At 36.8% G+C, this 23,350-nt stretch overlaps 1 protein-coding gene and 1 non-coding gene across 3 annotated transcripts in view; one reads left to right on the top strand and one right to left on the bottom strand.

Moving 5' to 3' along the window:
• LOC109855720 (acetylcholine receptor subunit alpha-like) overlaps window positions 1–23,350 on the top strand; it is a 58,221-nt gene that overhangs the window by 23,986 nt on the left and 10,885 nt on the right. For both annotated transcript variants that reach the window (XM_020430249.1, XM_020430248.1), the window contains exon 3: window positions 20,658–20,775. In XM_020430249.1, the coding sequence (XP_020285838.1) occupies window positions 20,724–20,775 (52 nt within the window). In that variant the 5' untranslated portion in view covers window positions 20,658–20,723. The remainder of the gene's footprint in view (window positions 1–20,657; window positions 20,776–23,350) is intronic.
• On the bottom strand, window positions 2,223–2,296 carry Trnan-guu. Its single transcript has one exon. It is a non-coding gene; the product is annotated as a tRNA-Asn (tRNA).

Genomic DNA, 23,350 nt, shown 5'->3' with positions numbered 1-23,350 from the left:
TATTCGCATATAAAACGAATCATTCTGAGCTTTGTGATTGGTCGAATTTTTCGGCCTATAAACATGTAAAATTAATTATGATCATACGACGAAATATGTTCCGTTTTGTATGCAAACAAATAAAAAATCTTATGGCTATAGTAGATTCAAGAGAGAAAAAGTTAGTAGTTACCGATAAAATATAACTAAATAAAGTTAAAAGATAAGAGTCTAAAAATGTAACTAGATAAAGTTAAAATTATTTAACTTTTTAACTTTTTAACTTAACTTTTATCTTTTTAACTAGACACTACCCAACCTTGGTATATATAAATGTAACGTGTACATGTATATTAGTAAATAAAATTTACTATATTTATTGTATTCGCGCTCGCGTATAATTGTCAATTTTTTACGTCTAATATAGTATGTAAGTGGTACACTAAAAAATGTACGAAAACTTTGCATAATAATTTAGAGACTCGAGCAGTAACGCTCGTGTGATTTATTAATGGTTAAGAATTTACTAAGAATACTTTCTACTTATTTAAACATACATATATATGTTGCTTATATTATAAATTCCGCAAATTTATATTTATTTCCTGCAAGCATTTCGCGTAACATAAAAACGTGTAGTATAAAAGTAACTATTTTTTTAAAATACTTTACTTTAAATACTTACATTTTTTTAAATATACACACTACACATCTTTTTTCTAATATTTTAACTTCTAAAATGATTTTACACGTTTTGATGTATTTTTCTGTACGATACAGTATTAAAAAAAATCGTAGACGAACATGTTCGCTAAACGTTTTACGTTTTACTGTAATCAACCTCGCAGGTTTTACGAGAAGCAACTAACCACGCGCAAAAAGAAGTGAGTCATCAGTATATAAGATAAGGTACAGCATCAGAAATTCCGACAACCGTAGTTGCGATAGGCCTACGGAAGCAGAGCAGAGTAAATAATCACAGAGATCATTTCTTGCACTCATCATCTGCTGTATGTGATCAGTAATAGCCTTACTGATGACTGCCGTAGTAGTCTTTCGGACTTCCCTATATACCCGCATTGACAATTCTTGCTCTCGAGTTAGAGCAATCGCTCTGCGACGTCTAGCGGTGAAAAGAGTAGATACTCCTTGCCAGAACACAATCATATGTACCGCGTCTTATTTGCGTACAACTTGTGTTAGTGTCGCACGTGCTCGATTAAAGATGGATTTCAAAAGACTCGATCCGCTCGCGTAAATATTTCATTTCATTCATGTGTGAGAGAGATTGCTCACGAAATATTTACATATTACCTAACGTATATAGTACGTATGTCGACTAGCCGAGAAAAAATAGATTCGATCTAATTTAAATCTAACGAGATAAAAAAATGGAAAAATAAATCTATAATTAGATCTAAATTAAATCTAAATAGATATAAAGTAGATCTAAATAAATATAAAGTAAATCTAAATAGATATAAGTAAATCTATGTAAATCTATGTAAATTTACACTTTTATTTATTATTAGATCTACTTTTGATCTACTCAGATCTATTATATTAGATCACTCCTCAGATCTGTTCAGATCTGCTTAACTCTAAGTAAATCTGAGTAGTCTAAATATAGTAATTTAATATAGTAGATCTAAAGTAGATCTAAAGTAGATTTAATAATATATAAAAGTGTAAATTTAATAGATCTACTTATGTTTGTTTAGATCTACTTTATATCTATTTAGATTTAATTTGGATCTAATTAGATCTATTTTTCCATTTTTTTTATCTCGTTAAATTTAAGTTAGATCTAATTCCGGGTATGGTAAATGATTTTGCATTTTTAGTCAAACATTTTAAAAGAAAGACATATTCTACAATAAAAAGTCGAAGAATAATTTCTAACGCACAACAATTTCTGTTTGTTTTACGGACAAAAATTTATTTATTTTATTTTTTTGAACACACAACTGATTGTTATCAAACCTATAGTTTAAAAGAATTTTTAATAAAAATAAATTTAGAATAAAAATACTAAAAAAAAAAAAATGTCTTTCTTTTCACGTTTGTGAAAAAATTGATTAGTTTTTGTTACGCCTTTCTCTCTTTTGTTTTTATATATCGTCAACTAGATGTGAATGACACTATAACAATATGAATGTGAAGCTGCAAGAAGAAACAAGGAGAGAGAAATTTAACAGAGTGCATTGTGTTACGTTTTTTTTTTGTTTCACTATAAAAAAAGACGCCCCCGGGTGGGCTCGAACCACCAACCTTTCGGTTAACAGCCGAACGCGCTAGCCGTTTGCGCCACGGAGGCCAATGAATCTCCATTTCTTAAAATTGCATCATACTGCGCGCGAATGCTTCGTGATTCATTCGCGATGTGTCATTCGTGTATATATTCGATATTATTAATGTTTTGAACACATAAAGTTGCATTATTCTAGATAAAATCAATTTGTGCGCGTCACTGTGTAGATATTTTTGCACGGTGAGTAAAGTAAAGGTTTATATATCGAAGAATCGGTAAAGCGTTTTTTAAACAAAATTCCAGTAAAATTAATTTTAAAATATGTGACAGGTTGACATATTCAGACACATGACATGACACGGTTATTAAAATTAATTATAAAAATATTAAGTAACGTTTAAATTTTTTTTTATATTTTTTAAATAGAACAATTCTCTAAATTGTTCGTTTTAAAAAAAATTTGTACGGCGCATTTTTTTTTCTGCAACCATTTGTTTACAGCTTATACAGATCACAAATTTCGCCTGGAATTGTCAAGAATATGAAAAAAAATAGGTAATAAATACGCGCTTGTCAGAAATTCGTATTGCAATATATGGCACGATCAATTTTGCGTTATTTGTACGGAAGCATAACTCGCGTGTCCTACGAGAGTACCATTTGCTATTGATCGTGTGTCGATCCGCATTGAAAAATGGGAAAAACATATATTTTCTTTTGTTTCTCTCGCTGTCGGGAAGAGAAAGAACAATAGCCGGCCTGTGAAATGTGCAAAATTAGCATGTGATTGCCGAATTGTATCTCGTGAAGATAAATTTAATAATACAGGACCGATTTCGGTGTCGCTCCCGTGAGCACAGTCGAAATGTGAGCGCATCCTAGAAAATCGCATAAACGTTTATTCTTACCATTGTGCCAACAATGTTTGTATCGAGCACTCTGCGAGACCAAATGTACTTTCGGTGAATTCCAATTTCAATGCTACACACGAAACGGATCTCCGTGTTTATTCATGACGATGAAAACGCGACAGTTTGTACAAGACTTATTTTTACTTCTTTTTCAGCTGAGAAAAAAAAAATTTATCTATTATTGCGCGTCTTGTATATTAAATGTATTGATATTTATTTTTTTTTATCGGTTGACGCAAAAATACATTTTTTTTTTTTAAATAAAATTTCTTTAACGAAAAAAAGGTGAGTTTTCAAAAAAAGATTCTCGCGATGGGAAAAGGTGAGAAACTTCGCACAATGCGCGTGTAAATCTCCAATATTTCCATGTTGCGAGAACTCGTTATAGATCTAAATATGTATTTACATCCGAGTAAAAATTGCGGTCGATATCGGCGGCCTCAATCTCACATCCACGTTGAGAGATTCACGATGACATTAAAATGCAACGAATGCAAACATTCGCGGCAGAGGCCGAGTTGAAGGCGACTCGGATGAAATAATATTCATGAAAATATTTTTGTCCGTATGCATTCTACACTTGTGCGCACATAAGGCATGATTTCTCAAATAACGCAAAACAACGCATACATATTAAAAAAATACAGAAATGCAAAGCCGACACGTAAATTTCGGCGCGGATAAAAGAGAAGAGAAGACGGGGCTCTCTTTTTGTATCAAAGATAACTTTCAAAACAATTCCAACCGTGTCACCGATCTCATTGTTTTCATAAATTTTACTGTAATCTTGTTCCTGAATTTTTTTTTTGCGAATATATTTTTTATTTAAAATATCGGAAATACGCTCACACGTTTCAATATTTTCCTCCGGTTTTAAATACAAAATATGAATTGTGGGAAATAACGCACTGTAAAAATGATTTGTCGAATTTATAAGAAAAGAATTTTTTAAATAATTAAAAATATTAACTAATTGATAAATAAACGTTATTAACAAATTGAGTAATTTTCATGTTTTGTCCAAAACAGCTTACTTTTGATATAGAGATGACCTCTACATAAATATTCAGCTAATTGTGATGAACGTACTTAGATACTCTCTTCTCTCTTTTTTTTTCTCGATATTAAGCCGCACATTATTTATATATATACACATATACCGCAGAGTTCCCGTCAATTTGCGTGGCTGGCACTGGCTTATATCACGAGCCGTTTACGATCATTTATCGGCGTCCGACGTCGACATGGAACTTAAGGCACTTAGAGCAAATCGTGATGTACGAGCGAGCCGTGAGAGAGAGGCGCACGACTCTAAAAGCTGAAACTCTAACGCTACAGATTAGGTGCAACGCAACGTGTAATGAAACATGCAATGCAACATTTTCTCATGATTTGGAACAAGTATTTGCGAACAAGAGTTTGCGCACATAACACACTGCGCGCAATTTGCTTCTCACGTGCGCGATCCGAAAAGTCAATAACTTTCCCTATTCGAGTTCGCGCTCGCCGATAATTGAGACATACTCCCCTTTCTTATCATACACACGTGACTCAATTCCGATTCCGCAAGAGGCAGGATCAGATGTCGTTTATCTATTTATCGTTTCTCTTCGAAGATTAGAAGCGCGAGGCTGCATGCATTTTTCACAACGCCCGGTCTGCAGCGAAAACGATTTTATGGGAAAAACGTCAAAGATCATTTTTCTTAGTAAAGTATAGCTGCAATGTTAGTTTATCAAGAGAAGACGACACGCGATTCAACTTAACGATAAAAAAATTTGATTTTTTTAATATTACCCAACAGATTTTTTTTCAGTTGTTTTTTTTTACACATTGTTAGAATGAAAACCTGGTTGTATATAAAAGCAAAGCGCTTATACACCCTTCTCGTGACTTATCTGCCTCGTGGCAAAAATAAAATCCTCTTACGTTGTTATACAAAAAAGAGGATATTGAAAAATAAATTAAAAAACAAGTAACTTATACACATCACAGGATGCGGACTGCAAATTTTACCATAATATTATTGATTTTGTGTTATATAAATTTCAATTTCTTTTTAAAATACGTCAGTGGAATAATATTCCCGCTGTAACGTACAAACAATATTGTTCTTACATATCGGTATTGCTTTGAACAAAATAAATATCATTTTACAATATGAGAATATACTTTTGTGCACTATTTCACATTTTACGGTTTTGATAGCTTATGATTGTGAAATTTGTGTGAAACGAACACTTGTTATATCAAATGTGTCGAAACGTCACTACTATTGTAAAAATACTCAAATAAATTCTCTGTTGATACCGATGAGTTGATATTTTCTCTCTCTGTTTTAACAGATAATTTTTTATCGATTTTTACATGACTTTTGTGATTTCGTATTCCACTTAAATCGTATTTAGATCGGAATCGACCACTGTTATTAAAATCTAAAAGGTAAAGCAGCAGATAAAAAAAAAGAAGTTTTTTTTTTACCGGAGAGAAACAATCATCTTTCTTGGTGCACAATTACATATACTTTCAAGCAAATACGACTTAATGAAAGTTGGATTAAATTGCTCTCTTTCTCTCTCTCTCTCTCTCGCTCTCTCTCTCTCTGCAACCTGATCCGAATTATCTTAAAAAAGCACCAGAAAATGAAACGGTCAATATTCGTTTTGCTCTTAACCTCTGCGGGCACGTCAGCATTGATTAAACAAACTGCCGAGATAAATAACGTAACAAGCTTTTATTGATTTTATAAATATTTGTATTCTAGGAAATCATTTTTATCTACAGAGAGAACCTTAAAAAACACCTTTTTATTTAACTGTTTTTAAATTTTGATGAAGTTTAATACACCAACACTTATAGGCTTGCATTGTTTTTTTTATATATTTGTTGAAATGTTCACGATTTTGTTTATTTAATAATATAAGAGAAACCATATCACAATGTCACAGAATATAATTTGTTGACATTTGAATCTCTCATTTCATTAAGTTTTTTTTAAATTTTATACGTTATATAAGAAAGAAACTGTTTCTCATTTAACGTTTGGTTAATATTATTTTCCAGGAAGTTCGAAAAACCGCTCCGTTTGACACGTGCTCATCGTTGCTTATCGCAAGTGTGTTCGGAATCGCGCTGCGTAATCAAAATTGTGTCATCACCTCGAAAGCCGGTGGTGTACGATGACGTTTAATTGGAGGATATTTGCCGAACGCATGTAATCACCTGTTGCACACAGGATGCTCTCGTTAATGCCAACGCGCTAAAATAAATTTCCGTAGTCGGATATATTCCTATAAGCGTATCGGTATTCGTTCTGGCGCGCGCAGTGAAGGATGCTTCCAGACAATTAGAGTCTTCGTTCTCGACCTATCGCACGTAGCGACCCGAGGTTTTACGTCGCTTTTTATAAACGTGAGAATTCGATGCGGTAAAAACTTCCTAGAATTCTCGTATGTACTGTGACAAAATTTTACATTTTAAATTACGTATTACGTTAAAAATTCTGTGTTATATTACACGGAATTATTTATTTTTGTCGTGTTCATACAATAACGTATATTAATATTCTTTCTCTTTCTCTCTTTCTCTCTTAGATTTTTTGCAATCAGATAATCTACCAAAATTATTTAAAACAAAAAACAAAGTCATAGAGCGCGATGTAATAACTATCGTTTTTGTATTAAAATATTTTCATACAAAGACGGAATAAAATTAAAAAATTTTGTTTTCAACGATTTGATATATAACGAATTGATTAAACGTACGTGGCGAGAGATCTTAGACTTGTAAGATCGCTCTTGCTCTTTCTTTCTCTTAAACGATTAAATCTCTTCTCGTTCAGCCAAGATGTCTTATTGGGTCATCGAGTACACGTGTACACGCGCGGATGTCCTTCGAATTCCAGAACACGGCCGAATGACGAAGGGAAGCCCTCGAATACGTTGGTGTCGATGAGGGTCGACATATTGGGATTTTCAATTGAACAGTCGGGCGTCGTGGAGAATGCGATGCGGGTCGAAAGTCGAGGAATGAAGTAATCTTCGCGGAATGGACGATCTCATATGTCTTATATATATATATGTATGTGTGAGATAACACGCCGTCGCGCATCTATCGACACGCGTCTTTTTTTTTCTTTGCCGAGAACGGTCGAAGAACACGGTGGATTAAAAAATTGAGATACTTTATGTTTAAAAATGATCAAATAGCACAAATTTTAAGAAAAAATTTAATAGAAGAATCGACGCGCGGTTTACAATACGCGAACCTTGCAATGATTTTATCCACAAAAATTTGTATGGGTTTATTTTCACAACAAACGCGAGGTTAAAATGTTATTCCATATAATGGTGAAGCAATTTTCTTATCGCGCCGAAAATACAACAGACAGAGTGAGAAGAGAAGATATGAGGAATAGATTCCTTGAATCAACAAATATTTTAAGGAACCGCTTTTTCGACCGAACCGCTACTGAAATCGTTTTCTCCTTACTAACGTTACTTTAAATGCTTTTTCTTCACGCGATACCGACATTTCATGCGAATGGCAGCGCGCAACAATACGAATTGGTTTAAGTACTTCGCCGACAATTGTTGAAAACAATCCGATCGATTGATATGAGAAGAAGGAAGAAGGGGAGAATGGCATTTAATTATCAACCGGATAGATTGTCGGGTTGCGCTTCGAGTTGTCGGATTATCGCGCGTATACTGAAGTCGCCCGACGTAAATTAGCCCCGTGCCTTGATTTCATGCAATCATCCGCGGCCGAGAATCGAGGTGCACGAACCGCCGATTAGGACGCTTGTGTATATGCGCAATTGCATCTCGCCGCGAAACGAACGCCTGCACACGGAATGCAACGACCTATCGATCGAATGCGAGTCGCTTCGAGGCTCGCGGTTTGCCGCCGAGAGAGGCGAGCGGCCAATTTCGGACCCGTGAATTACCTCAGCAGAAACTTTATATAATCCGCGTGTGCATGCATGTTAATATTAACACAATAATTAAATGTCGCTCTCGTGCGACTCGCACCGCGATTTCGAGCGAGAGAAGATACATCGGGCGAAAAAGACGAAAAGATGTCGCGAGACAAAGAGAGACATCGAGAATAAAATATATTTGTGTTAAATTTATTTACGTTGTCACGCGCAAGCTGCGCTGCTTGGTTAAAAAAAAAAAACGAGCTATGAGTATAAATAAAAAAATGTAAAAAGAAATGTTAAAGTCGCGAATTTACTTTAAATGTTATTAAGTTTTCATATTATTGATTTTTTATTCTAATGTTTAATTTACACATTTTATTACATTTACATTTGGTCAATATATGCAATCGTATATGCAAGTTGGAGATGAAGCATGGAAATTATTTTCATGAAAATGTTATAATAATGAAATTACAAATTTTAATACGAAGTTTTGTATAATAATATTAAAACTTCGTTATTCATCGTTCGCTATATTTTATGAAATTATTTTTTTGTTTTTATCGTAGGCTAATAATATTCGCGAGTGAGAAACTTTCGGTCTTGTTTTTTGAAAAGCGAGTATAAAAATCGATTTCGAGGAGAAAAATGGCGAAGACATCAAAGCGAAGTTTGCGTTGGAAAACTTGAAACGTGAACGCGGAGTGTAGAGGCGCAACACAATGGCGGAGAATCTGTAACACTCTAAACTTCCAGTAGTATACCACACCGGAAGATTTGCTTCGCATTCGCAACGGTCCGGCAATTCTCGATGTTGTGAAATGCATTCGTTTTATACGAATAGAGGGCGTGGTATATATGGTTAAAAGGATCGAACAGTCAAAGAAGCGCGACTCGATTTTGCGACGAATTCAAACGTGCGGCGACGTTTTAGATTTTTTTATTTTTTTTTAATTTAAATATACAACCTTCGAATATAATCGTGACTTTTGCAAAGCAAAGTGCATATAAGAAGTGACTCGATCCATTTTTCAATAGCCGCTGTCGATATGTATATACGTACGTACGTTAGCGAAGTGTAACAGTTGAAAGAAACAGTTGATGACGAGAACGACGGCGAAGCGCGTCGAAAGAAACGCGCAACACGCGCCACCATCTTGCTGATGATAGGATATCAAGAGAGTGAGAGAAAACTCTTTCTCTCTCTTTCTCTGTCTTGAAATGATTCTTACGAGAAGAAAGAAAACGAGATGAAAAAAAAGCAATACTTTTTCAATTTTGCTCGCAGAAAGTAAGTCACACGACGACAAGGCGTATTAAATGAATCCAAATCGTCGGAGTGATAAGACGCGCCCGACAGCTTGAAGTTTTCAAAAACGACGCTTACACGTTGAATACGTCACTTAGAGTTTCTCGATCTCGCGCGAACTGAAGGAACACGAAGTTCGAAGCTTTGATACTCCCGACGGTTGCGCGTAAACAAATTGAAAACGAAGGAAAGAAGGATATACGCAAGAAAAAGTATCTCTCAATCGAATTGCTTCCAATGCATTTCGGTTTTCGTCTCCTCCCCTTCCCGGGGTCGCCTCGCACGATCCATCATTTTCGCAAATATGGATCGGAAATGTATAGATACATCTCGGGGAAGAAAGATTTCTTCTGATCTAGATATTTCTGATAGATTTTTCTATTGAGTTTGTAACACGCACGCATTAGCAAAACTTAAATATATTAATTCGTTGCTTTTCGCCAAAGTCTCGCACTAGTCGTCAATATCGAAGTGTCACTTAGCGACCAATTAAAATTATCGCAAAAATAATAACATACGTGTGTGTGTGCGTGTGTGTGTGTGTATTTGATGATTAAAAAACTTACTTTCTCTCACGCAAATTAGATAATAATATTAAATTCTCTGATATATCGCTTTTTTACATTCGCGTTTTTTCTTTTTCAAGAGACGCTTCTCAAGATTCTTAAAGCGCAGCAGTTTTTTAATGCTCTCTGCGTAAAAAAAAAAAAAGACTAATTAATATAATAATTAATTAAGATAATGTTTGTACACATATAACGTACGTAAACTCGAATATCGACTTTTTTTTGCAATTTTTTTTCTTTTCTTTTTTTTATTTCTCACGATAAAATTTTTTTCAAACACGACGTTATGTTTTTATTTAAGATGAAATATAAATCTCGAAATCTCATCGTTGCGCGGCTTATTGATTCCGTCGGGGGCTCAATTTCAGACATTTGTCGGGCAATTACGCTCGATGATTACAACGGTGTTCCCTTTTTTTTTTTTTTTTCTTGTAAACCGAAGACGCACTGAGAATATATTCCCGCGCGCTTTTTTTCCAAAGCAAGCGGAGACACTCACGTAACCCAATTTAGCGGGGAACACAAAAGAGCGTTCGGCGATATCGAGCTGTGAGAGATGCGACCTACTTGCAAGAGGTCTTTCCTTTACCTCTCCTCCACACACAGCCTTACCTTTTTCACCACCCCCTGCAACGACCTACCTACCTACCTCTACGCTCGCCTGTTCCTTCACCCCTTCAATCCTTTTACAGCCCCGATCGGCCGATTACGAGCGCTCTTTCCCGCTTTTGTTTTCTAAATCTCCAACGATGTGCTTCTCTTCCTGACTCTCACGCTTATATCTTGATTTTATTAACCCTCAATCGTTTCACCTTTTACCGTAGCAGTCCATCTCCATTACGTCAAACTGTCGAAAGCACTAGATCTCTTTTTTTCTTTCTCTCTCTCTCTCTCTTTAAAAAGAACGTTTGTTGCGAGGCGTAAACAGAAAACTGGTTTTCTGTTATAAACTCGACCCTCGCGTTACGTCTAACATAGGAAATAGAAAACGGGAGATGTCAGAATCTGTAAAGTAAGAACTGTGGAAAACTTATTTTCCTCAAAGAGAATTTGAGAAAAACCTTACACGTATTGTTAAAAAAAATAAATTGTTAATATAAATTTCAAGAGAGATATATATATTAAAATAATATTCTTTGTTAATTCTTTTGTTTTACATTGTTGTTTAATAAATTTATTTGTTCGAGAAATTCAATTTTAAAACACGACGCAGTATCACGGTCACGGTTTATTGCGCAGATAGCCAATAAAAATATTGCAAATATAATAGCAAAGAAATCCCGGTCGCGCTTCGCTTTCATGCAATATTTTTGTCCGCAACTTCTTTTATCGATATACACGCGATTGTTTTATCACAGTCGTTGCGGTTCAGTAAGTTTATGTATCGCTGAACGCACATAGCAAGTGTACGTATGTATACGTTATACCTGCGATGTTGTTTGTATTGGATGCGCATCGGTCGACGCGTTATGGATGCTAGACGAACGCATCTTTGCGCATCTTTCTTGTAACTGTAAATGTGCTACGAAACATGAACGACCATTGTTACACTTCGTTCGTATCGCAGAACCAAAAATTTCCGGGTCACTGTGCAAACGCGAACGAGACAATACCGAACAACGATAGTCATAGAAGCCAAAGTAATTAAAACGCGAGAATTTTGAATTTGTGTGTTTTTTTTTTTTTTTATTTCTGCTCTATTTTGCATCTCTCTGTCTCTCTCTATTTTTCTCTCTCTCTTTTTAAATTTTTTATCAAACACACGTTCTCTTTGAGCGTTTGGTTCTCTTTAGCTCAAGGTAGTCGGAAACAGCAATTTGGCACCTTTGAACTTCGTAAACGTATCGTCGCGCGAAGCGTTGAATCCAACATTAGACTTCTCTACATCTAGACGTATAAAGGTCGCACTAAAAATTTCAACGCGTGCGAGATCGGATCGAAAGACGCGTCGCGACGTCGGGAATATTTCATTTTCCCATGACTCCGGCCGAATTGATTCTGCGAGTGACATCGATTGCAGACACAAGCTTCGGATATCTATATATATATATATATAGGTTTCTACTTCAACGGTTTCGCGCAACGATCGCGATCGCGGAACTACAGTGGTTTAATCCCATCGACAAATGCGTTCAAACGCGATTGGATCGGTGTTGTATGTAACCTGCGATCGCGATTGCGGCGATTGCCAAGTGGAACCCTATATCCTTTTGTCGCCGAATACACACGGGATAGGCTGGTGCCCCTACGATACATATCGACATTTCCACAGAATCCTCAGCATCTTTTGTTGTACCGAAACGCGTTTGCGCACTGAATTTCTCAACCGATATTCGATTATCTGGGATGAGAGAAACTCTACACCTTCTCCTCGCTTTCTCTCTCTCTCTCTCTCTCTCTGTCTCTATCGGATTACATCGGGGAAATTCGCTTGTCAATTTTGTGTTTACAGCGCATATGACGGAATTGTTAATCAAATCACGCGATTGCATGATAATCAAGACGGAATTCGAAATAAGACGATCTATTTAGCGGATTCCAATTCTCGAAACGGCGAAATCGAATTGATGAAAATTCATCAGATTTTGAATAGAAATCCGATTTATGTAAAAACAATCATTGCAATCGTTGCAAGGAAATCGCGGATTAAACATATTGGTTTTGCGGATTAAATGTGTGTTGTATTAAAACAAAGCCATTAAACGCACCCGTACAAAGAGCATTTAAGCCTCTCACCTGTTGCGTTAAACTTTTTGCGCAAACATAAATGCTATTAATCACAATGGTGTGGTTGAAATATTTAACTATAATGACAGTGATGTTCAAAAGTGCGCCAGGCCTCTATCGAATTGAAGTTTTCGCGTTGTTGTATTTCGCGCGGAAGCGACTGTTATTATTTTTCATCAAACGCGAATTCGACAGATAAAACCGAGCGCGGATTATCCGGATATTTCGAGCTTTAATATGTCATACGTTAAATGCAACATTAAACAGCTAAACTCGCCATTTTATATCTTTCGATTTGGTGTGTGTGTGTGTGTTCAATCTATAATTTATATCTCCCTCAATAGGCTCTTCGCTTCAACCGGAGACGGTCAAGTACGTACTCCCCCGTTTCTCTCACTCTCTTCTCAGCATTTCTGGAATTCCGTGAAGCATTTCTGGGATTGCTCGACTAGAAGTAAGACGTATCCAGTAGACGGGATTGCCGAGGAATTTCCGCCTTCCGGCAACCACGACAAGTTCGTTGATCTAATGTGTTACACATTAACTGTGTGCCACTGGGGGGTGGGGCAAAACCCTGCCCGAGTGCCCCACAAAGGCCATTCGTTTAATTAACATGTAAAGACATTTAATTTCGCAAAAACGGACGCACTTTTTAAGTGAATTAAATGCGGTGCGTGAAAAAAAAAATCTTAAATTAAAACAGTCCCGAAAAACAACAACAACACCGGTCTCTCAAACGTGTAATCAGTTTTATATTTTCTGAGGAAAGAATTGAGGTGCGCGCAGGCAGAGTAAGTTAATTACTTTTTTCCTACCGTCGTGGTCTGTCTCAGGTTGGTTATTTATTTGATAAACAGTTCTCCCGCGCGTAGTTCTCTCGCGCGTATAGTTCTCGCGCGAGCACAGCGGAGAAATTTGGATCGAAACTCCCTCGCGAAGTATCTTTCGCCACACCGGCGGAAGTTTCCAGAGAGAACGATACATTATTAAAGATCCCGAGAGACAGCGTGTGCGAATGCCGAGAATTTCAGCAACATCTGTTCTCCCACCGGAATGTTAATAATTATCCATATACGCGATATATATCGCTGTGTAATAGGGAGTTTCGTTATTATTCAATGTACATTTCTCGAAAACCGTATTATTTAACTTGCATAAATGATATGAATATACGTATCGAAATTTTGTCAGGAAGTAATGTGTACAAAAAAAAAAAAAAAAAAGAGAATTAAATTATGAGACATGTAAAATATGTAGTTTAATTTTTCATTATGACACTGAAAAAAAATCCCACTATTAATTTTAATTAAAACTTAAAATGTTATTATTCGATTCTCATATCAACAGAATTTTCAATATTAATAAATTACTATTTCTCTACGTTCTAACGCACATTTCTTGATAGTTTTGATTCAATTTCAACGAATATGTTACTTACAATATTTACACATGTGTAAAAATCTCGATAACGTAATATTAATTTGTTAAAACAATATTTTGCTTTTAAAACGTAACAGTTTCAATTCTTAATTATTTAATTTTTCCTCGCAACAGTTTCAATTATTTAAATTTTAATTGTACCTTGTACAGAATTGTCGACGTGTCGGTGATTGACTGTTTTTTTTTTTTTTTAAATACTTCTAACGATTTTTATCATTTCTTTGTAATAAATATTTTCTGTCACTCGTAATATTTGTAACGCAACGTTTATTTCTCATTTCGAGAGAATTCGCTATTACAATATCGTTGTTTTTTTTTTAATGTCCATTTATTCGAGATCTCGGTGAAAAAGCAGATAAAAAGAAAATTGCGCTCCGTAATCTAAATAATCGCCGGCGCTTCAGACATTTGATAGCTCGGTTAACCGAGGTCAATCGCCTTTTTTTTTTTTTTTTTTCGAGGACGCGAGTATATTTATAATATGCGCATCGATGCGACAATATATTCATGCGATGTTGAATTTTTTAATCCCGCCGAGCGAATCGTGACCAAACACGTTCTTTCATTATTATCCAGGACGAATTCAATTATCACAGCGATGTATCAACCATTTTGGTGAAGTTATATACCGCGGCGCTTCGCACACAGAAAAAAAAAAAAAAGAGAAAGAAAAAAAAGACAGCATTGTCTACTTCGACGGAGATATCGATATACTCTTGAAATTAAACCCCGAGCGAGTTTTAAAACCCGATTGCAAAAAATCGGGAACTTCATTGAAATCAATTGTCGGGAAATAATTGAACGCGATGATACGAATGTCGCCATGCGTTTGTCTCACAAACGAATAAAGCAAGCGAGGCTCATTGACAAAGAGAGAGAATGAGCTGGAACTCTCTTGTAACACATTTACGATAATCGTGCTATTGGTCGAGTGGCTTATTGGCGATTGCCGCTTCGCGTATGTCACGACACAGAGAGAAACCTTGCCTGTGTGTGTCGCAATAAATCACTCATCTTCTTTCAATGCGCGCAAATCTCTCTTTTAATAAGATGATTCGTCCCATGTGAAGAATTTGTGAAAAATTTCTGTTCTATATGTGAAAAAATTCAGTGGTGACGACGTTGTTTTTGTGAAAACATGAGAAATGTGCCTTCAATGTAAAAATAATAAGCGTGCGTTATGTAGCGCATAATGCCGTTTTCTTTTCCGAGTCCTCTAATTATTACATACTTTTTTTCTTACGTTAAATATAGAAAAGGCTTTACATTACTTTATGTACATTAATTACTTTGCCATCCTGTGTGTGTGTGTGTGTGCGTGTGTTTGTGTGTGCGCGTGTTTAAGAAGAGAAATAAAAAGTTGCGCCACAAGAGGCAGGAAGTTTTTTGCGCAAGCTCGATGGTGTTCTCTCGTGAAAAAGACCGCTCGTTTATATCGTCTTGCATGGACCCGTAATTCTTTTATAGGATTTGTGTGTGTGTGTGTGTGTGTGTGTACGTGCTACATTTTTTTGCGCGCGCGCCATATATTTTTATTAAAACCGCGGAACAGCTCGCGCTGTTGAAACTCGGGCTGCCGCTTGCACATTTAATCATTATACCGCGCGTTTCGTTTTTGCGCAATTTCGATCGAGCGAACCGGCAGACGGATTAATTATCAATTCTCTCGACTGCGTTCATTCGAGACTGCTGTTCTCTCTCTCTCTCTCTCTTTTATTAGAACCATTTGTACAAAACGATCCGCAATGCGAGATTCGCTCGCACGTTCTCTCAAGAGTTGAATTTACATCTTTCCCCGAGGACGCACGGAAATAGAAACACCATGTTTTGACATTGTTTTCCCGCGACGCATGTCGGAGCGGTTCGTAAAATTCCTGCTGCCGGTTGAATTTCCGATAATTCCCGCGAGCGCGATTTTTGCACGCGAGAATGAATAAATGCGCGCAACCGTATTTCAATCAAAATTAATTAATGCGACAGAACTTATACGGATTATATCGAGGACGTTGTTTCACGGATTTCGAAAACCGCGAAATATATGTACGTATCTTTATATAAATATATGTACGTAGTACTGTATCTTTCTAATTGCTTGTTTAAAAATTGATATATTTCGCAAATTTATATATCACAAGCTCTCGCGCGCGCAAGCCAGATGACAAAGCGACGAGTGAAGAAAGTAAGCTGAGTCCGGTTAAAGCCGTTTTCAGAGAGCTTTTTGCTACTTGTAACGTAGCGGAGATAATTATCCACCTCTTGAGCTTCGCGAAAGTGCCGAGCGTGAACAGAGCGACGAACGAATTCGGAGTTTATCGATCCCGGACTACGTTGCAGAAATAACTTTCGAACGGGAACGAAGAGAACGTGAAGTTTTCCGAACGATTTCTCGAGCGAGAGAGAGAGCGCGATCCGAAAACGCACGTCAAATTTCACGCGTTAATCAAGCTTCTACGCAATATCTGTTTTATCAGTACTTATTATTCCGAAGTTTCCTCCGGAGAGTGGAGAAATAGCAGATATATGTTCTCTCTCGTCTGAACAAAGAGTTTGAAACAAAAGAGCGACTTGTGCAAAGTGAGGAAATAATTTTGCTCGAATTTTCGAAGAAATTATCTGTTTCAAACGTGTAAAATTTTAAAGCGCGCGCTCCGCCAATTATTATTTCACAAACTTTTTGACATTAAATGTGATCGCTATTCAACGAAGTTCTTTCTACACAGAAGCAAGATAGAAAAAACAAAAAAAAAAACAAGAAAAAATAAATAAATACAAGTCGCGTTGCATCTTCGACGACCATCGCGCACGACCATGCAATCTACGCTTGTTGATAAAGATCCGACTGCAGAATTGTTTTCACTGAAAGCTTATCGAAGGTTTTTTTTTTTTTTTTGCACCTATATGGAGTTCAATTGCGCATCGATTAATGGCTCGGCGAGTTTTTATTTTGTCATATATCGCGCAACGACAGAACTTGCTGTTATCAATTGTAAAAAAAAAAAAACTATATGCTTTCGCACATATAACATGTAATACATATGTACAGATTGTTGTACATATGTATGTTATCGCTCAGAATCACTTTACGCCACTTCTTATCAACTCGATTCAGCCTCAAAAATTGCAATTAAACGAAAACGAAGCCAAAAGACCTTTCGATAGTCATTGAAAATGTATGGACAAACATAAAAGGTTTTATTTTAGTAGATTTATTTTACAACGTACGTTGAAACGTTTTTCTTTTCACAAACGCGCATATATACACATAATATCCCAAGCTTCGTACAAAAACCGTAACGAGCAATAATTTATCAATACAATCAAGCTTTTTCCTTTTTTTTTTTATTTTTGTTGAAGAAAAATCAACTTTAGATTGTGACACACACACACACACATACACACACACACACAGAATGCAGAAACGATTAGATTTGAAACAGCTCGTATACAATATTTGATCGATTTCAGTGCGCGCGACCTTAGGGCGCGATATTGCCAAATGGGAATGTCGAATCTTCTCGTGGAAAAATGCAACTCTGGTCCGGCTGGCCAGTCATCAGTCGACTATATATGTACATATATATATATATATATATATACCGCACGCGAATAATGGATGTGGAAAACGAAGAGGACAAGAGGACGCGAGATGTTGCCAGCCAGTCACTGGTCTGACGCGCGCCGGTTTGCGCATAACAGAATATTGGCACTCGCGGAACCGAATAACCGATAATAATAAGTGCCTGCCACTCACACGGCCGCCCCGAACCGGCCGTCATCTATCTCGCGCCAGAAAAGCCCGTTTCCCCGCAATTTGCGTATATATATATATATATATATACGATTGCCCGCGTATATAGACTCCAGGATTTTTAAAACTCATCGTTCTCCTTCCCTTCTCGATGGAGTCTAATTTTTTCTCGACTATAAAAACCACGGAGCGAACTGACTCGCGTCTCTTTGAAAGTTTAAATCGTTAATCTTCTCAAGTATATAATTTTGTAAAATCTATTATTTTCAATGTTTCTTTTTGAAACTATCGACACTCGCAAATTAAGTCTCCGTGCTCTATTGCTTTTTCGTCAAAGTTTCTATCGCGATAATCGGATCACGAGATATTCGTATGCGAGAGCGTTGCGAGGGAACAAACGTGCGAGAAGAGAGAGACGCGTTGCGAGACGCAGCGAGTGGAAGAAATGAAATTCGACCTCCGACGAAGAGATAAAAGAAAGAATATAAAAATGAAACAAAATTAGAAAAAACGAGAATATGAACACGTCTGTGTCTAAGTACGAGCGACAGATGAAAGGAAAATAGATGAATGAATAGATGATGAAAAAAAAAAAAAAAAAAAAACGAGAAGAAATATAGACGGAGAAAGGGGTGGTGGAATAGAAAACAAGAGGGATTCTCTTTCCGCGCGGACAAACGGACACTGTCCGCTTTTTTGAAATTTAAAGCACAAGTCGGTTTTCTCTTCGGCCCCGGTCTGTTTCCCGCTGGATGGGAGAATACGTTATGTGAGCGATATTGCAACCCGCGTTACATAAGCGAATGTAAGTGAGAAAAAAGTGTGTGTCTGTGTGTGCGGCTGGCACATCGGCGGATTTGTTCCACTCGCGGGGAGGGGGGGGCGCGACGTTTATTCATTATAAACTTTATTATGCAAAAAATGTTTTCTTGTGTTGCAAAACAAACATTACAAGACAATCTGATGAAGATTTGTCGGAAATAAATAAGAGTGAAAAAAAAATATACATATTTACAAAAATATTTATCATTCTGCTTTTCGAGTAAATAAAATAATTTTCAATATCACATGATTTTTCACTTTATATCATTCGGAAATTACACATCGCGCGAAAGTCCGCGCGACCATGTTTGATGTCGACTTTATTAATCCTCGGAAACTGAATCGGCGAACTGTGTGACAGCGCCGCGCGCACAGCGTACGCCCGGATCCGCTTCTGACCCATAATAAAGTTTCTCTAGTACACGTTATTAAAACAAATTTGCAAATGAGAATATTATTTATTTTTTATTTACGTAACAATCATCACGTGAGTCTTAAAAGATCCGGTGTTCGCCAATAAAGAGAATTGATATTTAAAATTGTATTGCAAAATATGTATATGACGTGCAATTTCTATTGCGTTATAAATGTTAGAACCGAGCTCCGAAAAGAGAACAAATGAAAAGGGGAGAGGCCGGGAGAAATTCGTTTTAAAGGATTCGTGGATCGTGTCGGCGACATTTCGCAGTCGGTTCCGACGGAAGATTGGAATATCTGCGAGGGAAGACTTATTGGAATTCAGGCAATTCCGGAATCTCAGAATCGCGGCGATAATTGGCGTCCGCCCGTCGAGAGTGGCACCTGCAAAAATATCAAAATTCAGACGGGGTTCGACATCGCGTAATGCGATTCTTACGACCGTTATAAATCTCTTGCTGAGAAAATTGGCACCGATAACGAGCGTAAAGCTCGTGTGTTCGTAAAAACCATGAATCAAATATCTATTTCGCACAAAGCAAACAGGGAAAATTACGCGCCGTTGTTGCGATCGCGCGGCGCCTATGTGGAATTCACATCGGCGGAGTGTGTTTTTGAAGAAACTAAGAAAAAAATTAAAAAGAGAAAACAAAAATACTCGGGATTATCATTTTATCTCGATACGTAAGCAGATCATCGAACAAGAAATCAAGACTTCGACCAGTTCTTCTTTTTGTTTTGAAGATCAATGCGACAGGACGAATAAAACAAATTTGCTAAATTAAAGCGTTTCATTTGCAAATCAAATGTGAAATTTTAATCAAGCAAATTAATCTTAAAAAATTTAAGTATCAATGTTTTGGAACACTTCGAATTGTCGGATCACCGATTGTGATCTGATGCGCAGAATTTTTTGAGAAGCCAAATTGGAATGAACTTTTCGGACTCGATTTTTGCCGCGCGCGCGGTCATATTTTATATATAGTCATATTTTTCGAAAAACCTACATATACCTCGCACGAATATCGCGCATTATCGCGTGTTTGATCGGCACCGTTTCAATGCACACATCGCGCACGAGCGGAAGAACGATCGTAAGTTTTCGCGATAGCCTACAATTACCTGTTCATAATTCACGAGCGGACGTCTTTCGTGCTCTTTGCGTATGCTTTACTAGTAGTTCCACCCGGTGGGGGCATTGCGCCATTTTGATAAATTGCGAATTTGACTTTGCGCGATCAACTCGCATTAAAGTTCTCTTTTTTTCTCTCTCTCTCTTTCTTCCAGTTATTTTCAAGTAAAGCAGGAGAACAGCTTAAATTCTAGTATTTTATTAAAAAAAAAAAAAACAAAAAAAAACAATTAACTGAAGTATCAAGAGAATAAACATATTATTTTATTTCTACTCGCTTTTAAAAACAATAACATTTTTAAAGATATGAACAAAAATATGACGAGGCTATAAATGGGAATAAAGGATATTATTTATGTCGATGTCGTTAAGACCACATGTCCGATTGCGACATCTACCGATCGGCTTATATCTTCTTTCTTTTATTGCAGCGCAAAAACTGAGTGATCTGGGGTGCGCGAAGGCGAGAAGAAATGAGGTGGACGTGACACAATGACATGATGAAGAGCCTGGTGGGGATCATGTGGATAGTGTTGGTGCTCATATCAGGTATGTGTTCCGATCAATCTAGAAATCGCCGCGTTCTATCCATACCTAATCCATCATTATACCAATCGCGAGATAAATTTCATCTCATTGTTTTCAAATATATCAATTCATCATTTTTGTCCCCCCCCCCCGGCAAACAACGCGCATAAACGTAGACTATCTCTCAAAATGTGATCTTGCTAATGTAAATATTGTCTTTCGCTTAATTTGATTCTTATTACCAACTGTATATTGACACAATTTACGTACTTATGCAATTTGCAAATTTCCGATTTTGAATCTCGTATTTCCCGTATTTATACCACTGAAGGGGATTTGAAGAGGAGAAAAGAAAAACTTCGACCCAAGGTCTGCACAATTCCATATCTCGAGTCGAGAGAATTATATTTTTTCATATCCGATAAATATGTGGGAAATAATCCGTTTAAATAATTTTTTTTTTATTTCACGCGGCGAACACACGTCTACAAAGCTATGCAAAATACGTGCATATATATATATATATCAGCCGTGGTATATCCCAGAGAGTCGCGTTCGAGTAATGACGTGTGGACGCACGTTCACAAACGTTGATATCTACTACTTGAGATCTGTAAAGCGTTTTCCGTGCGCCGCGGCTGTATTTGCGGACCCCGTAATGTTGTGCCGTAATCTACACGAACGCGCACTGTTATACACATGCATGCGTTCGCATATTATCATGCATACGCCTGCGGTCTGCGAGATGCGTATGCACTATCGGTTCTCGGATGGAAGTGGTCGACCGCGTTTACGCTCACATTTCCGCGCGTGTTGTTCTTATTATTACGAACCCTGTGCTGCGCCGCGAAACACAGCACGCAGCACAGAGCTGTAAAAATATCTTCCTTTTCTTTCTTTTTTTTTTTACCAGGAAAAAAGTTGATGTGACCAAACAAATGTTACTGTTACAAAGAGAGAGAGAAATTGCTACATTTTTCAACTTCAAAAAATAAATATATTTTCTAGAAGATTAATTCCTCAAAAATACATTTTGTTTCATTATAATTTGCTTGATAAATTAAACGCAATTCGTTTGTACAAAAAAGCGCTGGTAATTAAATGTTAAATTACATTAAATTGTATTTATTTAAGATTTGTTTAACACGTGTTTTTTTTACGTATGTAAATCATTACATTTGTAGAGTTTGAAACCGATTGTGATGTTTGAGATGGTAAAACAAAAAAAAAACGTAATAAAAATCCGCGCGACGTCGCTATCGGCATTTTCACGAGTTCTTCGCGCTATGGTTTTTCCGATTTGCCTCGAATCCAGTTTCTCGACTATCTCTCGATAAATATACATATATATATACATATATATGTACGAGTCGGCGAAGGAGTTCGAAACTCTGGCTTGGTTTCAAAATTAAAATCACTGACGTTGCACGCGTTAGTCGGAACGAAAAGAGGAGAAAGAAAGACTCGTAAAACACAGAGCGATAAAATAACGTGCGAAAGAGTGATAAATAACACAGCCGAATCTGTCGGCGACTCCGTCATAATGACGTGATATCGACATGCATGCGCGACGCGAAACGAACGGAATGATTTTTAACAGTCTTTTTTAATCGGCGCCGCGCCATTTCGACATTTTGAAAAATAAAATGTTCTCGCGCGCGACGAAGATGGATACACCGTGTATTATTGTGTTCGCAGTACATTTTATAATATATATATATCAAATCTGTTGATGAAACGTCTTGCTCCGGAAACGTTGAAAATTTATATATACACGCATTTTTATTTACCTTAATTGTTTTTGTTTCATTCAAGTCTCGGAGTTACAAGATGGAAACGCAAAGAATTTCGAACTGTCAAATGCAGAGATTTGGAATTCCATAATTTTAATTACTTCAACTCTGTTACGGTCATTAATGGCAAATTGTAGCGTCGTATGCAGATCCGAAGCTTAACGTTTTACCTTGAAATTGCAAATGAGTGAGAGAACAGAGCGCGCGTACGGACGGTAGGGCGCGTATATATCCAGTTGGTATCTGCGGGTCTGTGTGTTGGGCTTTGTAATGACGGGCAACACTTTATGTACTGCCGTACGGCAAAGAGTTAAATATGCGCAAAGCGAGATCCACACGGCACGCTCACATGGGCGCGGATAATGGGAAAACTACGAAGCGGAATTACCGAGCTGTCCTGTTACGTAGATAGACCATCCACGGCTGTCTCCCTTCCTTTGATATCTGCCCTCGGACGAAATATTTCCCTTGCTCTTCCGCACCCTTTCCCTCAGCCTTCCTCCGAGCTTTGTTTTCGCTTCGTTTATCGAAAAAAAAAATCCATCGTCATCGATATTAGCTCCATAGAAGGACGTGAAATTATTTTCCAGTTGTATAATACGATGCAAATATTGTAAAAAAAAAAAAAAAAACGCAAAGTTAAAACATTTGTTAAATTAAGTGAATAGGTAAATTAAGACAGTATAAACACCAGAGAGAGTAAAATTAAGAAAATATAATAAACTGTTTGTTTGTTGTCAAAGAGACTAATCTTATTATTTGTTACGTTAAAATCGACGAGGCGTGTGTACAACTTCGGTTTG

Source organism: Pseudomyrmex gracilis, unplaced genomic scaffold (assembly GCF_002006095.1).
Source record: "Pseudomyrmex gracilis isolate BER0280 unplaced genomic scaffold, ASM200609v1 scaffold_96, whole genome shotgun sequence".
Taxonomy (NCBI): Eukaryota; Metazoa; Arthropoda; class Insecta; order Hymenoptera; family Formicidae; genus Pseudomyrmex; species Pseudomyrmex gracilis.
This window is presented reverse-complemented; position numbering and strand designations above follow the sequence as displayed.